General features: G+C 37.7%; 1 protein-coding gene across 2 annotated transcripts in view; it reads right to left on the bottom strand.

The window, feature by feature from the left end:
- Positions 1-3,251: 3,251 nt before the first annotated feature.
- Positions 3,252-26,305, bottom strand: part of TMEM64 (transmembrane protein 64) — a 48,390-nt gene continuing 25,336 nt past the window's right edge. The window contains exon 3 of one of the 2 annotated variants that reach the window (XM_035277462.3): positions 3,252-3,391. In XM_035277462.3, the coding sequence (XP_035133353.1) occupies positions 3,345-3,391 (47 nt within the window). In that variant the 3' untranslated portion in view covers positions 3,252-3,344. The remainder of the gene's footprint in view (positions 3,392-26,305) is intronic. The other variant, XM_035277459.3, reaches the window with a different exon arrangement.

Here is a 26,305-nt window from a genome sequence, read left to right as displayed (position 1 = left end):
GGTTTGGGCCTGTAATTCCAGCACTTTGGGAGGCCAAGGTGGGTAGATCACTTGAGGTCAGGAATTCTAAACCAGCCTGGGCAGCATGGTGAAACCTGGTCTCTACTAAAAATACAAAAATCAGCCAAGGATAATTGCACTTGCTATCCCAGCTATTTGGGAGGCTTGATGCAGGAGAATTGCTTGAACCCGGGAGGCAGATGTTGCAATGAGCTGATATTTTGCCAATATACTCCAGCCTGGGTTACAGAGTGAGCCTCTCTCAACCACCACCACAACAAAAGAATTTCGCAGTTAAATTTACAGCTAGTTAAAAGAGTTTTTCCTACTTATTAAAGTCTTTCAAAGAAAGCTTTGAACACTAAGAAACTGACAAACAATTTAAGGCACAATCTTGCAAGACATTACAGCCAACAATAGCTTTAGAAACAAAAGAAAATTATTGTAAAAAGAAATCTTGAAGATGGTGCCTATTTTTAAACCATCTGTCTGTTTTGTTTAAGTTAGCACTGGGGAAAGAGGGACAGAGCAAATCTGTAATTCATAGCCACAAAAGAAATATTCAACACAACAAAAATTTAAATAAAATACTTTTCAAACCAACTAACAGGAATAAAATAGATCTAAATTCATGATCCAGAAAAATGGCTGTAGAGTGGCTATAATATACAATCTCTTGCAATTAAATAAAGTCAGTCATACTTGAATTAGGACATAAACAAAACAGAATTTCAAGTAATTCAGCAATGTTTTTGCCTTCATAGTCAAATACAATTCTGCTGACAGTTTAATTGCTAGCATCCTTGCCCTGGAGTTAAGTGACTATAAAGATACAGAAAATGCATTTCCTTGTTTAGGAAAAAATAGATTTGAAATTCTGGGGAAGAAAAAACCTAGCGCTTTTCCAAAGTAGAGGAAATTTTTATTAAAAGACTAATTGTAGCTCAAGGGCCAAATATCCTATAAAACCCTGTCTCATCTAAAATCCCCTTGCCCATCTCTTCTCACACTCCAAGTGCTTTCTCTTGCTTGCTCTCTGCTCAGCAGCACTTCTCAGCAGCTGCTGGGTCAGCACATGTTTTGCTGACACTACTTAAAGCACCAAGATTAATTTTCTAAAATATGTAGGTAGATGGAGAAAAGCCAGAGGATTCACAGGACTAGTCTGTCATTCTAACAAACAGAAAAGGCTGAAGAGAGGAAAAGAAGAGAAAAAGAAAAAGGAAGGATGAAGAAATTGAGACAGGAGTTAAAAAGAAATTATTCAGGCAGATGAGGGTAAGGAAGTCTTTGGTAAGGTTTCCCTTTTAATGAAAAGCAGCCCCCAGATTATTTCTTTTCTTACAAAGAACAGCCTGTAAAATTTAGCTGCAGACAAAGATAAGCTGGAAGCTTGCACAGGTGAATGCTGGCAGTTGTGCCAATAGGAAAGGGGCCACCTGGGGACTAGGCATCTCCAGAATGGCAGCTCCATCTTCCGTTTTCCTTGCCAACCATGTGTGCAGAAGGGAGCAGACAGTATGGCTGCAGGTCAGGCAAAGACTCCATTTACATAATGATTAGGGTGGGTCTACCAGCTTCCCTGTGTGCTGTGTAAATGTCACACCTGGTTCAACCAATCTTTGGGCCCCATGTAACTCAGACACGGCCTCCTCAAACCTATCTATAAAATCTTTGCACTCAGCCACAGGCAGGAAGACCCACTCAGGTGCCCTTGTCTCTCCCAGGAGAGTGAGTTATTTTCCTTTTTCTTTTGCCTATTAAACCTCCACTTGTCAACTCACTTCTTGGTGTATCCAACTACTTGATTTCCTTGGTGTGAGAGGACAAACCTCCAGCATTTACCCCAAACGGGACTGCTTCAAAATCACTGATTTAAGTGAAGATATCAAAACATCTAATTAATAACAGTCTACAAAGCTTAAACCAGCTGATGAGGGAGTGTGCAGTACCATGTAAGGGCCAGAGAAGCTTCCACAATCCCTGAGTGGGTAGGCTTCCGTCATGTACCATTATTTCTCCACCTAGATGTGGGTCCAGGGAATTGAGTCCAGACAGGCCCGTCTGCAAAAATGTGAGGCGAGTGTTACAAATGTAGGGCTGGAAGACAGATATCTGAACACGTGATGTGATAAATGTTAAAAAAAAGAGGAGATTACAGGATGCGATGGAACACAGCAGTGACAACTCATTTAAACTTGGGGGAAGGAAAATATTTTAGCTGAGACTGAAAGCTTGGGAAGGAGTTAGACAGGCGGAGCAGGAAAGGAAGGGTGTTTTCTCTGAGAATAAGGAAATGAAATCTGCAAATGCCCAAAGGCAAGAAATGTGTTAAGGAAGTGAAAGTAGTCTTGGAGGAGAGTACTGGAGACCAACCAGGTAGGACAGAACTGTAGGGAGCCTGGAAGGTCTTGTAGGTCCTATCAGGGACAATGGGAGCCACAGAAAGTGTAGGCAAATAACTTGAAAAAATGAAAATCACTTAATGACTGGCACTATATATAAATTTACTCTTAAGCTAGAGGTAATTAAGAAAATTTAGACTAGAGGATAATTAAGAATTTTGCAAGGCTCCAATGACATTGTTATGGCTTTTAGTGATCATTATATTTTACTGGAGATGAACCAAGCACGTCCTACAAATAACCTTTTAGCTTTACACCTGATAAATGTGGTTTAGCTGTTTCTTACAGAAATCTCTTTTTAAAAGTTCTGGTTATTTGGACACTGGTTGGTTGGATCACGAATAAATAAATGCTTGTTATTTAGAAATGTTAGAAGTTTAACTTCCAAATTTATAAGAATCCCTAATATTTTATAATTTCAAAGGTCTATAAGCTAGTGCATTCCAGACCATTTTCGATGACGCATTTCATCAGTAAAACGTTTTTGAACTGTATCTGTTACATATATCATAGTAATAGTATATAATTTCAAATATAAATTATGTATTACTGTTATGCACATTATAAAAGATTTATGTATATTTAAAAATATATACAAAAATAGGAATTAATGAGCTTAAAAAAAAGAACCTTCCCAAGAGGCGATCTTGTGAACCCATTCTGGAAACCACACGAAACATTTTAATAAGTGATTCCTGATATTTTTTCTCATATAGACAGTACGTTCTACATATAGGATATTTTATTTCTGCTTTGAAGAAATATTGTGCATGGAGCATTCCTAATTCTTAATTTACAGGCACACCTTGACAGGTACTTAATCAATGTTCTTACTATTTTCATTACAAAAAAATATTACAACCACGAGAATCACTGAGATCACTATTTACTCTAGAATGAATTCGGTGTGTTATGTTACCGCATCCTGGACAAGGACTTTCAAACATTTACAGTTGTATGGCCTTCTCGAAGCCTTATGCTTCTTACTGCAAGGAACAGAGAAGAACAGATAGATTTAGTATTTAAAAAATTAACCCTAAAGGCCTCAATAAAAGAAAAAGAGGGTAAGAAGAAAAAAACATGTAGTAAAAAGGACCATTATTTAAACCTCTCCATAAGCTTCCTAAATAAAAGGAATAGTTCAGTATTATCTTTTCTTTATTGAGTAACTGCCTTTAAATATACCATGAATACCCTGCTGTAGTGGCCAGACCATGGTCCAGGTCTGCCTGGTTTTGATCCAGCTCTGCAAGTTACCTAACCTAACTCTTTGATTCTTTATTTATAAAATGCATTATAGCAGCACCTGCCTCCTAGGATTGCTGCATGAATTACTTTAAATAATATATGTGAGGGGCTTAGCACGCTGTCAGGGCTACTGTAAGCCCTCAATAAACCAGCATAACTGTTCAAAGAAGTAAAAGGATATGTGAAACTTAACATCGCCTTTTCTGAGTCCAGGGTTAATGTAAATTAGAAACACTTTTTTTTTTTTTTTTTTTGCTCTTGTTCTTACAGAATTTTTGTCTCCCTTAGTGATCACAGTGTCCTTCCAAATGTCTGTCGGAAACAATGCCATTTCTTTTGATTAAAAGGTACAGATAGAGGGCTGTCAAACTTGCTCTGCAAATCAGCAGAGTCCTGAGGGCCAAGGGTATGGATGAGATAAAACTAATTCAATTACAAATGTAGTGGTTTCTAGCGGCAGTCTTAGCTTATACCAGGCAGAGTGCCCAAGGTTGAACAAGCCTTGAGAGTGGATGGGCAAATGAGGTGGAAACTTCAGTTCCCAAATATGGAAGCCAGCAGTTACAATTTAGGTATTAGGAGACAAAGGAGGTCTGAAGGAGGCTGGAAAAGTACAACGTACATGCTCACGTACTTCTTTCCTAAATCTAGTATTTACCTGTACATATACTGTGCTCCTTATTCTCACAGGCTATCTTTATTCTCATATTTTACAAATGAATCAACCAAGGATTGCAGACAGTAAAGTGCTTACCCAAGATTATATAGGGAAAACAAAAATTTCAATCAGAAGTGGCATTCGTTAGTTGTAGTAAGAGTTACCATAATCTGTGCTGTGGACATCAGATAGGCCAGGCTTGATGGAGCTGAACCAAGGAGAAACTGGTTTTTAAGTTTCAGGTTTAAGACATATCAGTTGAGGGATAGAAGCATATTTGCATTGAAAATTCACTGGAGTAAAGAGGTAAAAATCCTAAGAGATTTCATTTGCCACAGAAACAACTTCCTTGGTATCTGATGGTTGGTTATAAGCGTAATGACTCTTGCTCTGTTTCCATGAATGAATTGGCATCATTATGCAGAACTGAGGGTATGCAGACTTTCGAGGCAGGGAAACATTTCATTTAGTTCATATACATGATAAAAAGAAACAGATTGTGTAATTACTACACATCTGTGAGCACCGTTTTTAAATAGAGCTTTTCCTGAATAACTAATCACATCTCTTGATTTAGGCCTTGGTAGTTTTTAATAAATGTAAAATATTTATACCTTGTTGCCAACTATTTAATTGCTTACCAACTATATAATATATAGTCACTTTGGGAGAGGAATCAAGAGGCAGATAAATAAAGAGGTGCTATCCACAGGCTGAAAGTTTTTATCCTCACCTGCAGTTAAAGTAACCAAGAATTTTTCAGAGCTACCTTTCAGAAATCTTTTCAGATTTTAAATAGTCTTCTAAAAACAGTTCTGCTCCTGCAATGTTGTTGAAATAGATTTGGACTATTGGTCTCTAAAGCATGTGCCATAGACACTGCTTTTCTTTTAGGAACATTATGCCTGTAATTAGTATCAGGAAGATGACAGAATTTAGATTTATGGATTGGGACCCATGCAGCACAGAAACCCCAATGACTAACCAGTCTGGATTCATTCAGCTTTGCTACTAAAAAAAATTCTTAGTAAACTAGACACAAAAGGACAAATATATGATTCCATTTATGTGAGGTATCTAGAATAGGCAAATTCACAGAGACAGAGGTAGTATAGTGGTTACCAGGGTCCAGGGAAGAGAGAAATAAAGATTTGTTTAATGAGTACATGGTTTCAATTTGGGATGCAACCGTGTTCTAGAGATGGATGATGGTGATGAATGAACGACAGTGTAAATGTACTTACTGTCTCTAAACTGTACACTTAAAGTGGTTAAAATTATGTTTCATATTATACATTTTGTCACAATAAATAATTTTTAAGCAGTAACAATGCCAAAATAGTACCCACTAGTATTGACTGCCCTCCTATATGATATGCTAAGTGCTTTTCTACATTTTATTATCTAACCCCTAAAGTAAGCACTACAGAGAACATGATGCAAAACATTAAGTTACCTGCATAAGCTTCACACAGGTAGAAAATGGCAGAGTGGGCTTTGGACCTACGTTTACTTGCAAAGCCCATGCTATTTCTTTATCACTGTCTGTTTAGGACTTTATAGAACTTTTTAAAGTTTATATGAAACTTTTATTTCTGAGTTATTTTTTCAAATCAAATCAAGAACAATGTTGAAATAAAATCACCAAGGCTCAATGTTGTAATGCCAACAAGTGGCTTTACTGTCAGCTGATCTTTTTCACTTCTTAAATTCTCCGTCATCTATGGAACCTCAAACATACAACAAAGGCAATTCCAGGCATAGCATCATTTTCTCTGATAGTCAGTTGTAATTTTGACAATAAGAGGGAGGCAGAGGAAAACAAATTCACTTCCTTTCCCTAGCTGTCCTCCACTATTGGTCTCAGATCCTGATGCCACTTATGAGCAACTGATGGCCTCTTTTCAGCCTGGGCCAGTTCACTCCTCCTTAGCCAACCTTGTGGGACCCTGCTCCCAGATGGTCTCCATATTGATGCCACCCTTAATGCAGACCCCTGATTGGCATAGCACACTACAGCCCAGAACTTCTGGTTTAAGCCATCCTCTCACCTCCACTCCCTGAGGGCCTCTTTTATGATTTCTAGATGGACTTCTTTTAGTTTGTTTTTGCCCCATGTCACACCCTGCTTCAGAAACTCTCACTTCTTCTCACGTGAGTAGTGCCACCAGGGGTTCCACCTCCTTGATAAGCAAGTGACTCCAAGAGACAGAATCATTTTGGAGGAGTGGATGTTGACTCTGCTGCCACTTAGAGCTTACTTAAGAGGAAGCCAGTACCTAGAACACCAGAACTGAGAGATGGAGAGAGTCCTGCTGATGTTGTCTAATAATGTCTGACCTTTTTTCCAGGAATGGCTGGCACACAATGGGTGTCCAGTTATATTTTATTTGAAATAACATGTCATCAGACCAGTTTATCAGAGCGCCAAGATCTTGATTTCTGAAATGAGGCCTTAAGTATACAATCTTTTCTCATTTCACTTCTCCCATTTATTTATTCAGTGAATATTTTATATAGTTGAATTTTGTTTGACATAAGAACATAGATAAGTATGATATTCTGGAAATGCAGTGTCAGAAACATAGAGTATTAGGGAAGCACTAATGAAGCACCTCAAACCTTGTGGGAGTAGCGTTGCAGGCTGAGGATGGAAGGTGCAGGCCCCAAGAGGGTTATGCTTGATGGTTTAGGAACATCAAAGAGGACAGCTGGCCTGTCTCCTTTGCTGCCCAACTTTGACTTTCTACTCTGCTAAGGTGGTTATCCAGGTAATGTGATGAGGCCTATTTTTATCAAGCTTATATTTATCCTTTCTTCCTTGTAGGTCTCTTTCACGCCTACTGCTATGAGTACCCATGAATGCTCTCTCTAAACCTCCAAGTCCTAATCTCTGCACACGACTCCAAGCAGGAATTTCCAATTGTCTTCATTAATTCTCCTCTTGGGTCTCTCCTGGTTCCTCCAGATCTAAATGGTCCCCAGTGAATTCAGCATCCTCTCTACCCCACAGCACATTCATTCACCTTGTCTTCCTGGTAATACTTTCCCTGACAATGGCCCATTTTGTTATTAGGTCCATGAGGTTTACAAGCTCAGTCACCTTTGCTTCCTCCTGCCTTGTATTTCATATGTAATCGGGTATCCAGACCAGATCACAAATAGTCAAAGCTCCCTATATAGCCCCTAGCAAGTCACTAAACTAGATCAGATGTATGCGAGTGGGCAATCAGTCTCTGCCTATTGCAATCAAGAGGAAATGATTTTTTCCTCTTTGTCTGCAACATCTTTTATCTTTACCTGGAAACTTCTATTGAGGTAAAATCTGGAAAACCACAAACCACACACTTTCTGATGAGCTTCCATGATTAATGTATTGTGAAAAAAAATCACTTTAAACACAACGAAAACATTTGAATGCAAGTGTTCATGCGTCACTACAATCTCATTTAGGCCAATTGGGATTACCAGTTGGGTTCCCCTGAGCTGTTCCTGTGGTGCCAAAAATTCTGAACTATTTTGTCTTTCTTTATTAGTGGTCTTAAGTGATATGAAGTCTCCCACACCACTTCAGTGCTACTCACGGGCTCCTGAACAACACAAATCATTCCTCATCAAGATAGTGTACATATTCTATCATTATTTTTCAAACTTGCAATTATCACTTCTTTAGAAAGTATTCCCTTATTAACCTCATTCACCCTATGTACTTCAGCATTTAAGCCTAAACATTTGCCAATTCTGATAATCGAGAAGTAGGCGGTTCATAAGAACAGTTAAAAAACAAAGTGTCAATAATAATTAAATAAACTCAATTTTAATGATGTAAAGACTTCATTTTAACTCTAGGATATATGTTATCTAATTAGCAGTTAAGAATAACATGCAGATAATAAAATATCAATGGAAAAAATTAATAGTCTTTGCACTCAAACCATATTTCATATCTAATACCTAGACAAAAAGCAAAATAGAGTAGACTTACATATGATATAAAAGTTATCCCTTGTCAGAGGATAGCTGAAGCTGAAATTTTATTTTAGTGTTAGCTAAACATTAGAAACCCTATTTAATATATTTATTTCTATATGTTTTCTTTGCTCTAGGGTGTGTGCTTGTCAAACTTCTTTGTATCACAGCACATGTAGAAAACCATCATCTTTGTGTAGCACACTGGTCTAAGAGGATGAAGCTTCTCACAAATATAAGAAGAGACCTGGATGCTGGGCTCCAGGTCCTGCCTAGCAGTGTCAAAGGCTGAGGAGATCAATACTTGGATATACCTGTAGCACATTCATGGCTGAGAAGCTCTAGTATAGAAAATGGAAAGGCATATTGCATAGTGGTCCTAAGCTCAGTTCTAGAATCAAACTAAAGGACCTCCCAGTCACTAGAGCTCACTGCTCTTCAGTTGCTTCATCCTTAAAGAGAGCTAATAAAGTCTACCTCATATGGTTAGGTTATTCCTGTAAAGTGCCTGGACAGTCAGAGATGAAAAAAGTGACCTGTTGCATTGTTCCAAACCCTGGGATTATCCCAAAAGACTGTGAGTAAGCTAGATCAGCTGCAGTGGAACAGAAAGGCACACAGCTTCCTGGATGAGTGGATAGATCGGGAGAGAAAATGCTACATAGTTACTATGGAAATCTCCATGCTCTTCTCCTACCAGCAATGTTACAACTAAACTAGATTGTGGCACTTATTTTTCCAAAGAATAACTCCAGACATTAACATAGTGTAACTCAGTGGGCAAACAATCAATTTACAAGATTCACAACACAGATCCTTATTTCTGAAATAACTCTATGTTTTACATTTAAAAAAAATCATTACTTTATTCTGACCATACCAATGTAAAAACCTAAGATAACATGGGCTTTGCAAAACAAAAACTTAATAATGAAGTCAAGAGGAAATTTTACTTATGAAAGGAGCCATAACATATGAAATAACCAGAGTACTTATTAATATAAAAGGAATGTTAATACTTAAATATTAGAGTTTAATTCTCAAAGTTTTCATCTCTACCTTGTATGTGTAATTAGCATCATTTAGTCAATTCATATGTTCTGTGACAGAAGGATAAATTTAATTAGTACTTTACTTCCCACTAGATAAAATTAGACCATAAAATCAGTATCTGAAATCTGTTGAGAATTATTTTGAATTTTCTGTGTTTTTGCATAGAGAATTTGCTTCAAAGAAATTTCTTTATAAAATTAAAAAACAATTCTATTCTAGAATAATATAAATCTCAAAAAGCATAAAAAAAAGAAAACTCAAGATGGATACATTTTCAACATTAATTTATCAGGGTTCCTGGGCAAAAATACTAGGATACATTTATTATCATTATTTCTAATGGCAGGAATAAGTATATGTATCTGAAACAAGAGATATCGCATGACATGCTAAATAGAATTTATCCAAATATGCTTTGACTGAGTCCCAGATATTTCAGTGACTTTTAATTTGTTTGTTTTATATTGGCTGGCTTGTCAGTATACCTCCAGTTACATATATCATGACGGTAATAATATTCAGCTCATTTACACAACACTTTTCCCTGGAAACATAAGTGCATTTTTTTGTAATTTTGATTTTTTTGGGTTTTTTTTTTGTTTTTAGACTGAATCTTCCTCTGTTGCCCAGGCTAGAATGCAGTGGTGTGATCTTGGCTCACTGCAACTTCTGCCTCCCCAGTTCAAGAGAGTCTCAACCTCCCAAGTAGCTGGGATTACAGGTGCCCGCCATCACACCTGGCTAATTTTTATATTTTTAGTAGAGACAGGGTTTCACCATGTTGGCCAGGCTGGTCTTGAACTCCTGACCTTAGGTAATCTGCCTGCCTTGGCCCCCAAAATGCTGGGATTACAGGTGTGAGCCACCATGCCCAGCTTATTTTTTTTTATAATTTTAATAACAATTTAGAGGCAACAAGCTATGACAATTATAAAAAGGTATTTTGAAGTTTAGGAAAATCAAGAATTTATTTCTAATTGAATAGTGTTAAGCCAATCACATAACTTTCTTACTACTAAATTATTTCTATCATCGGAGGTGGTGGGGGGACATGCAGCACAAAAATTGTGATCCAAAGGCACATCAAGTTTCACTTCTCTGATATCACTTAACTTACTGAGTACTGAAATTTAGAACCTTAGGTTAAAAAACTGGTAAAAGTAGTTTCTATATACACTTCCATTGTATTACAATTAAAATTGTTTCTTTTGATCTGTTTGAATGAATTCTACGTTGTTTCCAATTATATCTATCAAATCAATTAGTACAAAAGGTTCATAAGCTAAATCTGAAGAATTCCACTGATAACATCTGCTTTTAAGTGTTTAACACACATTTTAACCCTGAAAGCATCTTATGACCATATGCATCTCTAGAACTTTATCATTTCTTAAGCTTGAAGGTAATGGGAGAGCAAAAGTTATCTTATGTGACCTAATGTCCTATATACACAGCCAGGAGATAAGAGAAGTCCTGAAATTATTACTTAGGAATAATTTTTCTTTCATTTCAATTACTTCATATAAGTTTCTCTGTATTTTAAAAAAACATTTTCTTTTTTTGCTAAGTAGAAAGTATATATACTTTGACATGTAAAAAACTTTCCTGAGTGCCATTAATTAAATACTCTAAAATTCATTTTTATTTCAATGGTGGCAAAGATTTAAAACTAAAGGATTGTGGCTGGCACACGCGTGCATACACACACACACACACACACACACACACACACACACACCGTATATACACCATAAGTCTCAAACTATTTATCATGCGATATTCAATTTTGTGAAACCTAATATTTTTTAAGAATTCAGCTTTCATCAAATTCTATGACATTTAAGTGATTGTGGAGTAAAACGTTCACAAAATTGGGAAATTCTAAAGGTGCTCTGGAGCCTCCCGTATCACCATGGCCACACAGGCTGGATGCTGTTCTGTCACTGCATGATGCTGGCCTCTTGTTGCCATTGAGCTGACTAGCATAGAAAGCACAGAATGAAACAATGAAATGCTGAAATGCTCTGCCACTAACTTTCTCTCATCCTATGAAATATCCTCTTTTTTCGACATGAAAAATCTGAATTAGATAATCTTTACTACTTTCAGGTCTAAAACATGTTTCTCTAAAATTAAACTAATTTTGAAATAAATTTCACTGGGTATAAATGTTGAGGCTACAGAACACAGAATGAATTTTTTCTAAGCACTGCAGTTATCCAAGGAGGGTACCAGATGTGTTTTATCATATGAATCTTAAGTTAGTCTTATTTGGGAAATTAAAGAATAAAATTCTTTATTTGAGCCAGGTGCCAGGGCTCATGCCTGAAACCCCAGCACTTTGGGAGGCCGAGACAGGTGGATCACGAGGTCAGGAGTTCAAGACCAGCCTAGCCGAGATGGTGAAACCCTGTCTTACTAAAAATAGAAAAAATTTGCCAGGCGTGGTGGTGGGTGCCTGTAATCCCAGCTACTTGGGAGGCTGAGGCAGAGAATTGCTTGAACCCAGGAGGTGGAGGTTGCAGTGAACCGAGATTGTGCCACCGTCTCCAGCCTGGGTGACAGAGCAAGGCTCTGTCTGTAAAAGAAAAGAAAAAAGAAAGGGAAAAAACATTAACAAAGCATCCTAAGATTAATTAGAGTTGGAATTAGGGGGCGAATCAGTTACTTGTTCTATAGAGTCATGATTCTGCTAAAAAAAGTAGTTGAAACTAAAAAACTGATTGGAATGGACCTTATGTAAAGGAGCTCAGCCTCCACACTGTATACATGTGGAGATTTTTTTACTTGCACAAAATTATGTAGCCAACTGGCATGAGTGAGAATTAAAATGTATTGTTTCTTACCTCCCAGACCAATGCTCTATTTACTTGTATAATATCAGTATCTTGTGATATAGGCTAAGGGTATCTCTAATCAATGAGTTACAACACACTAACATAAATTATAGAAGGCTCATCTCTCTCTCTAAGATAGCAGTCACTGAAGCCTCATTTAAGCAGGATTCTGTCACTGCTATCTTAACTGAAAAGCTCTTCCTTAGGGGTTTTCCACTTTCACACTCTCACTGGGCATCAGAATTAGCTGGAGCTCTTACATAAATGTCAATGGACAGGTCTTACCTGGAGAAAATATGATTAATTGGTGGTAAAGGTCAAGTTTGGGCTATTTTTTTTTAAAGTTCTCCAGGTGACTTTAATATGAGAGGACTATAGTCTTACCTCTTCTATCTTTTCCCACTCAGCTACTGCTTTTTCCTCTTTAACTCAGTTTGACTGTCCAACACTTACAATGACATAATTAATAACCTAATTAAAAACTTCAAAAGAGGTGTAAAATTTACAGTAAAGGGTAAAGAAATACAAGTCCCTTTGAAAAGCAGGCCCCTTTGTAACAAGCCTCGGTGTTTATACTGTATTCTTCCACTGCAGTGCTAAGCTTATCCTGCACAGTCTACATCTCCTCATCTCCCATTCACAGCTCAGCACTGTTGCAAGGCTTCTATATTCCCAACTTGCTTACAGTTACTGCCAGCAAGCTACCAATGACTGCTGAAACTGTCAAACTCAATCAGTGTTTTTAAGTTAACACATTTGGCCTCTGTGTAGTATTTACCAGACTCCTTTCTGGGACTCTCAGTCCCTACTCTTAGTTACCATTTCTTCTCATTTGGCACTAAATCCACACAAAACGCTTCAAATATCACCTGTGGATGTTGATAAATTTTCAAACTTTTATCTCCAGCCCCTATCTCTTCTTGAGTTTCAGATCTGTAAGTCCACTTGCCATGTCTCTTGATCTCCATGGTGCATTGGCATTTCAAATAAAATATTGTTTCCTCTGCCTCCAAATTGCTCATACTTATGTCACCATCTACTATAGTTTGAATATGTGTCCCATCCAAAACTCATGTTGAAATTTCATTGCCATTGTAACAGCATTAGGAGGTGGGACATTTAAGAGGTGATTGGTTAGAATTAATGCTGTTATAAAAGGACAGGCTCAACCCCTTTTTGTCTCTTGGTCCTTCTGCCTTTTGCCCTGTGAGTAACCAGCCTTTCTCCCCTCCAGAGTCTGCAAAATATCATCTTGCAGAAGAGAATGGCCTCACCAGACACGAAACTTGCCAGCCTTGACCTTAGACCCCAGCCTTCAGAACCGTGAGCCAACAAATTTCTGACCTTTATAAATTACAGTCTCAGGTATTGTGATATAGCAGCACAAAACAGCCTAAGACACCATCCATTCCCAAAACGGAGAAGTCATCATAGCTTCTTCCCTCTTTTGACAGGTTTCATCCTATCCTTGCCAAATTTATGTTCTGTATATTAATGGCTCTTAAACATAACCACTTCCTATATTTGTATCATGTCTTATTTTTGGCCTTCATTATTTCTTCTCTAGCAAGTCTTTAGACTGGTGCTTTTGACCCTCTTCAATTCTCCAAACTGCTATGAGTGTGATTCAAATTGCAGACCCAATTGTCACTTTAATATTACCTCATTGATACATATAAAACCCACACTTGTTAATTCTTAATATTTTACATTACTCTATTTATATACATGTTATCTCTCTCTCTCTCTCTCTCACACACACACACACACACACACACACACACACACACACGTACCTATATGCAAATCTCCAGCCTGAGTTCAGTAACCCGCTCTAGACCTCCATGTTCTAGCTATACTGAACTACTTGCCATTCTCTCCTGTGCTTTTGTCTTTAAAAACACCCTTCCTCCTTTTTCCTTGGACAATTTGTGCTTGTTCTTCCAAATTCAATTCAGCAATCACTAGCTGTAGCATACTTTCCAGTCTGGTTTAACCCCTCCCACCCCCAGTGCCCTTCATCCCTACCACCAAAACTGCCTTTGCAAAAATTATAACAGTGAAAAAATTATGACAGTAAAATTATGACAATCTAACCAACTCCATCCTGTCTTTGACCTCCAAACCGGGTCATTCATGGGTGTGGGCCAAGCTAGCTAGGAGAAAAATTTAGATTATAATTTAAATAATTATAGACCTTCCCAAAACTAAACCACCTTTATAAAACAAATATATGTACACTAGATTAAAAAAAATGAGAAGGGCCTAAATTCTGCTAAAATATATGAACAGTTAAATAATTGCACATCATTTTTCTGGAAGTCATAAGATTTACAACTTTGTCAATTACTTCTGTAAATACCATCACTATTATAAAATGGAAGACCGGCCCTTTGAGATGTCTTTTCAGGCTTTTGCATTTTTGACAACCAGGTGTTGCTATTTGAACCTGTGATTCTGACTCAATTGATCCTGTGAATCCTGGCCAGAATTGAGCTCAATGCACGAAGACCATTTTTCACACCCCTATGATTGCATCCCTAACCAATCAGCATTCTCCATTCTCGAGCTGCTGCCCAGCAAACTATCTTTGAAAAACCCTAGCCTCCACATTTTTAGGGAGGCTGATTTGAGTAATAATAAACTCCAGTTTCCTATTTAGCTGGGTCTATGTGTATTGAACTCTCTCTGTTGCAATTCTCCTGTCTTGATAAATTAGCTTCATCTCAGTAGAGTGCAAGAACCCATTGGGCAGTTACATATTTGGAAGCTCATCTGGGATAGTTGTTGTGGGCACCTGCCTGCAGTTTGGCAGCCCCTTACTGGTGATAGATTTGGAGGCCAGCCCAAGTGGTCACCTCAATCTATTGGACTAAGAGCTATGTCTGGCACTACAGTTACCAGCAGGATAATGTTGGCCATAGTGCATGAATCTAATTGCAATGGAGAAATACTGGTGAGTACTCCAGGCACTATCAACACTACTTTACTTCTCTTGATCTGTTGGCCTCTCTTGTATGTATTCCCATCACAGGGACTGTCTGGCTCTGTAGCCCATCATGGGCACTGTTTGGCTCTCCCTACATTGTAGGAAGAGCCTTGCTTTGGGGAGACAGATTTGTCCCCAAATGTATGGAGAATAGGAGACCTGTTTGGAGGAGGAGTATTCTGGTTTGGAATCTGGTTTTGAAGGTCTTATGTCTGTCTTTAATTTGTTGTATGTGTTTATGTAGAGGAGATCTCTGAAGGAATTGCTGATTGAAGGCCAGCAGCCTTTCCTAGTTTGTCTGGTAGCTCACATTCGGTAAGCCCTGAAGGAATTGTTAGCAGGAGCTCAACAGGTCTAACTCAGAGTGATCATCTGCTCTTCCATCTTGCTCAGAGACCACCTGTTGAAACTCCTTGTCAGAGATCACCTGACCTCACTTTGAGTAGATCAAAGATGACAAGGTCCAATAGGAGCAACTTTGAGGCCTGCCAGGTTGATACTCAAGTGCTAAGTGTGCTGACTGGTGTCTGTGTTTTGTTATGTGTATTTTGTTCCAGTCAGAATGAGAGGTGTTAATTCAGCTCCCCCATGAAAATTGACAGGCTTTTGCCTATGGCTCCATGAAGTGGAGGAGGATGACTTTCTTTTGTAATGCAGCTTGGCCCCTATATCTATGGCACAGCAAACATGGTCACCAAAGTCACTCAGAGAAAAGGAACCTGGAAACCTGTCAAACTGGCAAAAGACTGGTAAGAATTTCTTCCCAGTCAGGCTTCTGGCCTCTAACTGAGCAAACCAGTTGGTTGAATGAATGGTAAGAAACAAGTCTCCTCTGCAAGGTTTTGATTAATAGGAAAAAGGATTTGTGAGGCTAGTGATAGGCTGTAGCAAATCTGGTGTATTTTGGGCTATAAATTTGTCTTTCTGTGTTGTTCTATCATGAAGAGGGGTACCACAGGATAGACTGTGGGCCTAAGACCCCTATAAACCCAGTTTGAGCCTACTCTGAAGACTGGTCAGATACAAACTTTGCTGCACATCCTGAAATAAAATCATGAGGTTTCCCTCTTGTCTTGTTTTGTGTCCTTAAAAACTTGACTTTGTAACCATATGGAGTCACTCTCTCTTGGTCTCTGCCATTTGGAGGGAAAGAATTTTTGGGTTTATTCCATGACTAGCCTTAAGAATTCTTTTGAGCAGTTAAAATACTTTGCAAGCTTAAAAATGGCCACACTAGACTCCTTCTGTGAGCACAATGACAACTGTCCCATGTTGTAGCTCAGTAGCTAAGGCACTGCCCCTTTACAATGGTGGCCTGAGTTCAATTCCCAGATTAGGAAAAAAGTTCTTTCTGGTTTAAAACTTATGGGACTTTTGCCATTTATTATTTTTTCCTCCATGTACAGCTTCTGACATCCTGTCTTGAATTTTTCTTTCCCTGAGCTACCTTTAGGGTGGTTTTAGATCTTGTAAAGCTCACTTGCCATCTCTTTGGAGATACCTCATGTGTCTGTGGTTAAGTCATAGCCTTAGGATTATTAACTTTATGTGGGAGGTTACCTTTGGTAAAAAATTCAAAAGCCATAAATATCCACTGTTTGTTCCTGCTGAAATCTGGTAACAAAATATTTAATGATTTCTTTGAAACCTTTGTAGTTAAAATTGACTTAATTTGGACTGTATGGGTACAGATATCGTTTTAAGGGTCTTGCTCTCCCTCTGTAAAAACTTCTCAGTCAACTGAATTGTTTCTCATTTACTCCTGTTTGTCCCTCCTTCCACTGTATCTAATCTTTTTTACCTTTGGGGGCACAAAGATTACTTTGCATTATGAGAAAATTTAACCTGAGTGTATAATAGCTAGATAAGAGGTATGCTTTTTTAAATGGCTGATGTCAGTTGCTTACAGTGAATGATATCACTAAAGGATGGTATGCCTTTCTTTGTATGTTTAAATACAGAAAGCATGCTTGTAAACACTTAGAAGGTACGGAATGGAAGATGGGTGACTATCACGTAGACTGATTGGTGTTGAGTTGCCCCACGGCCTAGGATAAATGTCCTTTCAATGAGATACACTGTGGAATCATTGCACTGTCTTGTCTTATAGTATTTCCCTCCTTTGGGAACCTAGGCTTTGGTATAAAAATTAGATTCTTAATCTTGGGGATCCGTTTTGCGTTCCAGCTGTGCCTGCTTATTAGGCCCTAAAAAAACTGCATGCTTTCATGGCCTGTTTCCTAAAAGATTCCACCCTAAAGCCAATAATCCAATCAGGAAACTTCGATCTTTAAAAAATCTCGGTGTAAGAGTATCTGTTTTTCCTGGTCATCCTGACTAAACTTTTGTCTACATCATTTTCCCTTGGTATATAAATTTACAAAATATAAATTATCTATTTTGTTTCACCTAAAAATTACACCATTAAAAACACAAACTTCGAATTGCCTGGCTGACCATTATTTAGGTCAGGGAACAGATAATCAAGAGACTAATAGTCTGAGGTCAAAAGGAAAACTTAAAAACTGGCAAATAAAGAATCTTATCACAATTAGCCAGGCATGGTGGTGTGCACCTGTAGTCCCAGCTACTTGGGAGACTGATGTGGGAAGATTGCTTGAGCTCAGAAGGTCAAGTCTGCAGTAAGCCACAATTGTGCTAGTGCACTCCAGCCTGGGCAACAGAGTGAGACATTGTCTCAAAGTAATAATAATAGTAATAATCTTATTTCCCTACCAGATCTGCTTCTGCCTGCCTATTTATATGTACTGGGTATATATTTTGCTACCAAAATACATAAAAGAACTGTAATTAATTGGCTTTTAAAAAATTCTGCACATAAGCAAGTTGGCCAAAATTAAAAGGCTATTAATTTTTCTATAAATTAAAATATTAAAATAAGATTATACTGATACAGGGCCAGAATCTAGGTCCATCTGTCTAAATTACAGAGTTTCCTTAGAGCATTAATCTGCTATTTAACAAAAAATTAGAAAGGATTATAAAAATATACATAAAAATTTTACCTTATAGTCAAACTAATTAAAATTGGATAGATTTGTTTATAAAATGTTACTAAAAATTGAGTTTAACATTAAGAATACACTAATGCAAAAGTAAAATTTGGCTTTCTATTTTACATACAATTTTCATAATATTAAGAAATTAAAAATTTTATTTGTTACAGGGGAGAGAGAAAAGACAGATTCAGTTGGCTTCATGCTATATTGATGTTGTTTAACAAGTTGAGACTCCTATTAATAAGTAAAGATTTTTGCCTTTTTGAAATTTTAAATAATTATTTTGGCTAAATAAATGATTTACAGTGACCTGGAATTCTATTTTGTAAAATGTAAAACGTTTGATATTTGACAAACATTCCAAAATCAAATTCTGACTTATTTTTTTTTAACCTCATTTACTTTTTAAATATTAGGTCCCCTGAAGTCCAAAAAAGACATGTTTGACTTACTTGGTACTAAAATTATACAGAAAGCATTGTCAAATATAAAATGGTACTGAAGTTTCTTTTGGCTACAGTCAATAAATGTGTTATTATGTGATCCAAAATGATATAAATTTCCTATAATTCTGATATGTCTGAGTATATGTTATAAATAATAATAATTACTATATGGTTATGTGCCATAAAAATGACCAGGTTTCCTTTTTGGTTGCATCTTTTACTGTGGCTGTCCTGACTTTTGTCTTCCAAGGGTAACTGTCTTGTTTTGATCCTTTTCAAAAGGTGGTTTATAACCAGCGGTAAGATCCTAATGAGTGCTCTTGAATGCAGGTTTCTGATAACTGTAGAGACTGTGTCATCAAAACAAAACAAAACAACATCAATAAGAACAAAAACAACTTCCAGGACTGTCATAAAGAGCTAGTGTGTTCATGAGGACTGCTTGTATGATATTGGGCAAAACAGGAATTGCATGGACTGAATTAATAAAAGACCAATATCAGGTGCAGTGGCTCACATCTGTAATCCCAGCACTTTGAGAGACTGAGGCAGGAGGACTGCTTGAGTCCAAGAATTTGAGGCCAGCCTGGGCAATTTAGGGAGACTCTGTCTTTTAAAAAATAAAAGGACTGAAATAATATTTACGACCTTTCGTTTAAAACACTGCTAATTCTTTTGTTTTGCAGAATGTAAAAACCTTTTTTCTTTTGAGCTATTTACAACATATACTCGTGGAAGTAAAAGTTAAAACAGATTTCTTTTTCTATATGTTATTTCTCCAGAATTTAAAAACTATTTGTAAGCATATACTTAATTTATACCAGTGTAGTTACTTCATAAGTTCAATAAAAATCTGTTTTCTTTTATGACAAGACACCATTGGTTATTTTACCAAGGCTTTGACTAGAATGGCATGCTTTCAGATATAAACAAACTGCTTTAAGGAATCAAGTTGACTTATAGAACTGTTAAAAGCCCCTTGAAAAAAATTAACCTCATACTTTGTTTACCTAGTTCCTATACAGGGTTCCTGACCTATGATTTAAGAAAAAAAAAAAAGATCAGTTTCTGACAGGCCCAGGAGCCTCAAGTTATCTTGGGACCTTGAGAGAAAAAAAAAAAAAAAAAAAAAAATTCATACAGGTATTTTCAGGCACAGATAAATCCATGGCTGGGCTCAAGGCTTTAAAAATTCAAATCTGCAATTCCTTATTTTAAAAAGTTCCAGCAAAGCCAATGTTTGGAAAGCCTATATGGCAAATAATTGTTCTTGCTGTACTTTATGCAAATAATCAGGCCAAATATAAAAAGACTTAGACTTATTTTGCAAATAAAGTTGTCCTACTATGATTTGTCATTAATAAAATAGAAACCGAAGAGAAAAAAATTATGTTTCAAATAAATAAAACTTACAGATCTTGCTTTTAGGTTCTAGTCTTGTCCACAGTTTGGGGGTTTTATTATTTTCTGCAATTTGGACTGAATCTTGGGGTTTTTTATTATTTTCTGTGATTTGAATAAATCTTGAATTCTTTCCAGGCTACACGTCCCCAAACTTAACATTTTCAATTTTTTCTGACAATGAAATTGCTACTACCTTTTTCCTAAGACCCTGAAAACTAGAACTTACTCCTTGTAATACAGGCAAGAAAAACATGTCATATCAGATTGCCACCACCTGTTTCCTCTGTAATTAAAAATGCTTTGAGTCTAATATCTAGATAAATTGTGCCCAACATTAACCTTTGCTTTTATTTCTATAAAAGTGAATTTTATTAAAAACATTTGCCTTCATCATATATAGAGGCCTAGCCCATCTACAATACAACCTCCTGAAATGAGACACAATTGTTTAACAGATTTAGTCTTAGACCTAAAACACTGACTATAGAAGATATGGTATGCTATATTAAAATTTACTCTTTCCTTTCTCTAACAATCTCTGACCCAAATCTCTCTCTACTAGCAAGTCCACTCCTGACTAGTTGTTGGGGCTATACATCAGAATCTCTGAGGGCTTCAGATCAATTCTACAAGAACTCCTGAAGCCAGAACTTTTGCTTGTTATATTAGGTAGGCAGTCAGCTGGAAAGCAGTTTCATTTCTCTTACCCTGAGCTAACTCCTATCTCAACTAAGTCCCCTGTCAGCAGGAAGGTAGAGCAGTCATTGGCTTTTTTCCCTTCTCTGATTGGTTTGGCTATGTCCTCTCCCAAATCTCATCTTGCGTTGTAGCTCCCATAATTCTCATGTCATGGGAGGGACCTGGTGGGAGGTAACTGAATCATGGGGGCAGGTCTTTCCCATGCTGTTCTAGTAATACTGAATAAGTCTCACAAAATCTGATGGTTTTGCAAAGGGGAGTCCCCCTGCCCATGCTCTTTTGCCTGCCACTATGTAAGGCCTGACTTTGCTCCTCATTTGCCTTCCGCCGTGATTGTGAGGTCTCCCCAGCCATGTGGGAATAAGAGTCAACTAAGTCTCTCTTTTATAAATTACCCAGTTTCAGGTACATTTTTATTAGCAGTATGAGACTCAGCTAATACAGTAAATAAGTACTGAGAGTGACACACTGATGTCAAGATACCAAAAAATGTGGGAGCAACTTTGGAACTAACAGGCAGAAGTTGAAAGAGTTTGGAGGGCTCAGAAGACAGGAAAATGTGGAAAAGTTTGGAATTTCCTAGAGAAGTTTTGAATGGCTTTGACCAAAATGCTGATAGTGAATGGACAATATAAAGTCCAGGCTGAGGTGGTGTCACATGGAGATGAGGAACTTGTTGGGAACTGGAACAAAGTGACTCTTGCTTTGTTTTAGCAGAGAGAATGGCAGCATTTTGCCCTGCCCTAGAGGTTTGCAGAGCTTTGAACTTGAAAGACATGATTTAGGGCAACTGGCAGAAGAAAGTTCTAAGCAGAAAATCATTCAAGAGGTAACTGGGATGCTATTAAAGGCATTCAGTTTTTTTTTTTGTATTCACAAAGATATGGTTTGGAATTGGAACTTACGTTTAAAAGAGAAGCAGAGCATAAAAGTTTGGAAAATGTGCAACCTGATGATGCAATAGAAAAGAAAAACCAATTTTCTTTTAAAAAATTCAAGCCAGCTGAAGAAATTTGCATAAATAACAAGAAGCTAAATGTTAATCACCAAGACAATGGGGAAAATACCTTCAGAGTATGTCAGAGGTCTTCACAGCAGCCATTCCCATCACAGGCTGGCCTAAGAGGAAAAAGTGGTTTTGTGGGTTGGACCCAGGGCCTTATTGCTTTGCACAGTCTCAGCATTTAGTACCCTGCATCCCAGCTGTGGCTAAAAGGGGCCAATGTACAGTTCTAGATGTGGCTTCAGAGGGTGCAAGCCCCAAGCCCTGGAAGCTTCTACAAGGTATTGAGCATGTGGATGCAACAGAAGTGAAGAACTGAGGTTTGGGATCCTCCATTTAAGATTTCAGATGATGTATAGAAATGTCTGGATGTCCAGGCAGAGTGGTGCTGCAAGGGTGGAGCCCTCATGGAGAAACTCTGCTAGGGCAGTAGAGAAGGGAAATGTGGGGTGGAAGCCCCCACACAGAGTCCCCACTGGGGCACTGCCTAGTGGAGCTGTGAGAAGAGGGTCGTTGTCTTCCAGCCCCTAGAATGGTAGATCCACTGAAAGCCTGAACCATGTGTCTGAAAAATCCACAGACACTCAACACTAGCCTGTGAAAGCAGCCAGGAGGGGGCCTGTACCCTGCAAAGCCACAAAGGTGGAGCTTCCAAAGACCTCCTCTTGCATCAGTGTGACCTGGTTGTGAGATTATGGAGTCAAAGGAAATCATTTTGGAGTTGTAAGATTTGACTGCACACTGGATTTTGAACTTGTATGGGGCCTGTAGACCCTTCATTTTGGCCAATTTCTCCCATTTGGAACACATGTATTTATCCCATGCTTGTACTTCATTGTATCTGGGAAGTATCTTTGATTTTACAGGTTCATAGGCAAAGGGACTTGTCTTGTCTCAGATGAGATTTTGGACTGTTGGCTTTTGAGTTAATACTGAAATAAGACTTTGAGGGACTATTAGAAGGGAATGATTGGTTTTGAAATGTGAGGACATGAGACTTGGGAAGGGCCAGGGGTAAAATGATATGGTTTGGCTGTCTCCACCCAAATCTCATCTTGAATTGTAGCTCCCATTCCCACATGTTGTGGGAGGGAGGTAATTGAATCATAAGGTGGGTATTTCCTGTGCTGTTCTTATGATAGTAAATAAGTCTCACAAGATCTAATGGTGTTATAAAGGAGAGTTCCCCTGCACACACTCTCTTGCCTCCCACTATGTAAGATGTGACTTTGCTCCTCATTTGCCCTCTGCAAAAGCCTCTCCCTTTATAAATTATCCAGTCTTGGGTATGTGTTTATTAACATGATAACAGATAGATATAATCTCCATATCTCACACCTTAAGAATAAGGTGTGGTAAAACCCAAAAGGGAGGATGGAAACTATCTTTTCAAAACTTATAACACCATATGTCAACTTTTATAACAGTAAAAGAGATGCGATCTAACCAGCTCCAACTTGACTTTAACTTCCAAATAGACCTTGATCATGCCTGGGTATGAGCCAAGCTAACTTTGAGGAAAAATTTAGCTTATAGTTCATATAATAATAGTCCTTCCCAAAGCTAAACTACCTTTATAAAACTAATAAATGTCTACCAGGCTAAAGAATAAATAAGAGGGGCCTAAATTCTGCTAAAATATAGGCATAAACAATTATCCACCATTATTCTGGAGGTCACAAAATTTACAACTTCCTCAGTTACTTCTGTAAATAACATCACTATTATAAACTGAAGATTGGCCTTTTGAGATGTCTTTTTGCATTTCTGACAACAGGATGGCCCCACCTAAGCCTATGACTCTTGACTTAACTGGTTCTCTGGCACTCACCCGAAAGTAAACTCAGTGCACAGGGCCATTTTCCACACCCTTATGATACCATCCCCATCCAGTCAGCAGCACTCATCCCTAGTCCCTGCCCACCAAACTATCCTTTAAAAATCCTAGTGTCCAAATTTTCAGGGAGGCTAATTTGAGTAATAATAAAACTCCAGTCTTCCATTTAGCCAGCCCTATGTGTATTGAACTCTTTATTACAATTCCCTTGTCTTAATAAATCAGCTCTATCTGGGCAGTGAGCAAGAAAAATACACTGGGGAGTTACAGCACAGCTCCTATTTCCATCTTATCCTTCTGCTTGTACAGTAGAAACCTTTATCATAGGCCTGGTTGGCCACATTTTATTGCAATTGTGTTTTCACTTTTTTACCTTCCCCACTAACCGAGAATCCCTCTAGTGCTATTTCTATCTCTGTAATCACAAAGTGTAACAAATGCTTGATATCCAGGCCATTGTTTTCTATTTGCTGAAAAAAGGACTACATGGAAATTCAGAAAATTTAAATCTTACTTTCTCACTAATAATAAAAGGGAAGAACTATACATAACAGAAAAAATGACATAAAAAAATCACAAGAATTCAATAAACTTAACTGTTTATGAAAGAAAGAACATGGATTACTTGAAAGATATGAATCAAATGAGTCTAAGTTATATGTTAGCTTAATACTTTTTTAAAGCTGCTAGTGGAGGTAGTAGTCAACTAAGGAAAAACTCACTACACTGAAAACTCATTTGTTTATACCACCCTGAAAAAAGTTCCTATTTCCATGACTTTTACCTTTTGCCTCAATACTTCTTAATCCTTTTTGGGTCAAAGATCCCCTTGAATATCATGCACTTTATAGTCCCTACCTGCAAAAACCAAAAACAAGCTAAAAAATATATCTTTTTTGGAAAATTTCCCCAACCATTCCGACATGCAATGATTTAGGTACTCATTTCACTACTCAGTTTGTGCTATAGTAATTTTTACATTAATATTTCACCCTGTAACTATTGTGTAGTTGTCATTTTTTGTATTTGTTATCTCTCTACCTTCATTGTGTGCTCTGTAAAGACAGAAGCCAGGCAAGTTTTAATACAGTGTCCTACTCTAGCTCATAAATGACCAACTCAATGTAGTCTGACAAATGCTCAAATACTGAAAGGGCTTCTCAATGCCTAAGAACAAGTTGGTGTTAGGTTAATAATAACTAATGCTTATTGTGTACTACCTACCAACTGTTACTCTCAACACGTAACTATATTAAACTCTTTAATTTTGACAATCACCCCCATAAGCTAAGCTAGGCTATCATAATCCAAGTGAGGAAACTGAGACACAGAAAGAAGTAACTTCTTAACTTCTCAAGATTAAGTATCCAAGAAGCAGCGGCCCTGGCATTTGAATACTAATAGCAGGTCTTAAGAAAGGACATTCTTCAATACTCTACTACATTACCTCAAGTACTTGAGCAGAACAACTATAAGCTGGGATGTTTTAAGACAAGAATGACTTCTAACATGCCAATGAAAGAAATACAGGCCCATTTTGCCCTTAAAAATTTTTTCCCCTTCCTGTTTGGACTTATTATCTTCCCCCTCTCTCCTCTTCACTCTATCCCCATCAAACCTGAGTCCAGTTTCCACCACCACCAGAGTAATCATCTTAAACTTTAGTTTTCCTTCCATATGTTTATCCAGACTAATTTAATCCTACATGAGGAAATGCAGATATTCATGTGCATACAAACCTACATATACACACACATACTAAGGAAGAAAGGGCATTGTCTTAAAAATGCAGTATTTTTACAGTGTTATGTAAAAATATTTTTACAGAATTTAAAAAATTTTTACACCTTTCTGCATCTTCTTTCACAAAACAATACTTCCTGGAAATGTCTCTCACTCTCTGGAATGTAGTTCATCCCTCTGATGGCTACTCAATCTTCCTAATGTGGATCTATCACAATTTTTTCTTAGGGGAGTAGCTGAAAACAAAGTTCACTTTCTTTCCAGTTGTTTGACACTAAGAACAATGCTGCAATTACTGTGAGACATCAGAAATGCTAGTGGTGGAACATGAAGCAGGTAGGCTGAGTTCCTTGGAGGAAGCTTCTCTGTGTCTAGTCTTCCTGAATTTTCTTCTCAGGCAGCAGGGAACACTCCCTCCTTCTCAGCCATTTGTTGGGGGTCAGGAAGGGAGAAGTGATATATTTTGGTGGGGCCAATATCAAACTTCCCTCCAGAAGCTCAAATTTGAAAGCCAAAGGGATCTTCAAGATAGGCAGCTCTCCAGGCTCTTCCCCTGCCACTTGCTGGCCCATGTAAGAGAAAACCCTGTCCTAGTTTTCTCTGCCAAGACCCCCACCAGAAAGCAAGGCCTTTTACACACTGAGCAGCAAGTAGAGGGAAGGAAAAACCCAGGTTCTACGTTTCCAGAACCTATTCCAAGTCCATCTAAAAATTTAATGCTTTTGCTATGAAACCTACTTGAAATGCTCATTCTAAACAAAGCTGTTCTATTGTATAAAGAAACAATACCAGCTAATTTACTTCAAATCAGAGTAATTAACTAGAAAAAAAAAAACTAGTGTAAAATGATTCAGTTCCCACCTTTCCTGCCGAGGTCAACTGAGGACAGGACCGTAAGAACTGGAGTATGACACAGGCTATGTTTCAGATCACTTCACTGAAAATGGCTTGATAAGTAATAAAGAGTGCCCCCTTGGCTTCTCCTAATTTGTTG

Source organism: Callithrix jacchus, chromosome 16, assembly GCF_049354715.1.
Source record: "Callithrix jacchus isolate 240 chromosome 16, calJac240_pri, whole genome shotgun sequence".
NCBI classification, from domain to species: Eukaryota; Metazoa; Chordata; class Mammalia; order Primates; family Cebidae; genus Callithrix; species Callithrix jacchus.
Note: the sequence above shows the minus strand (reverse complement) of the source record. Positions and strands in the feature narration are given on the sequence as shown.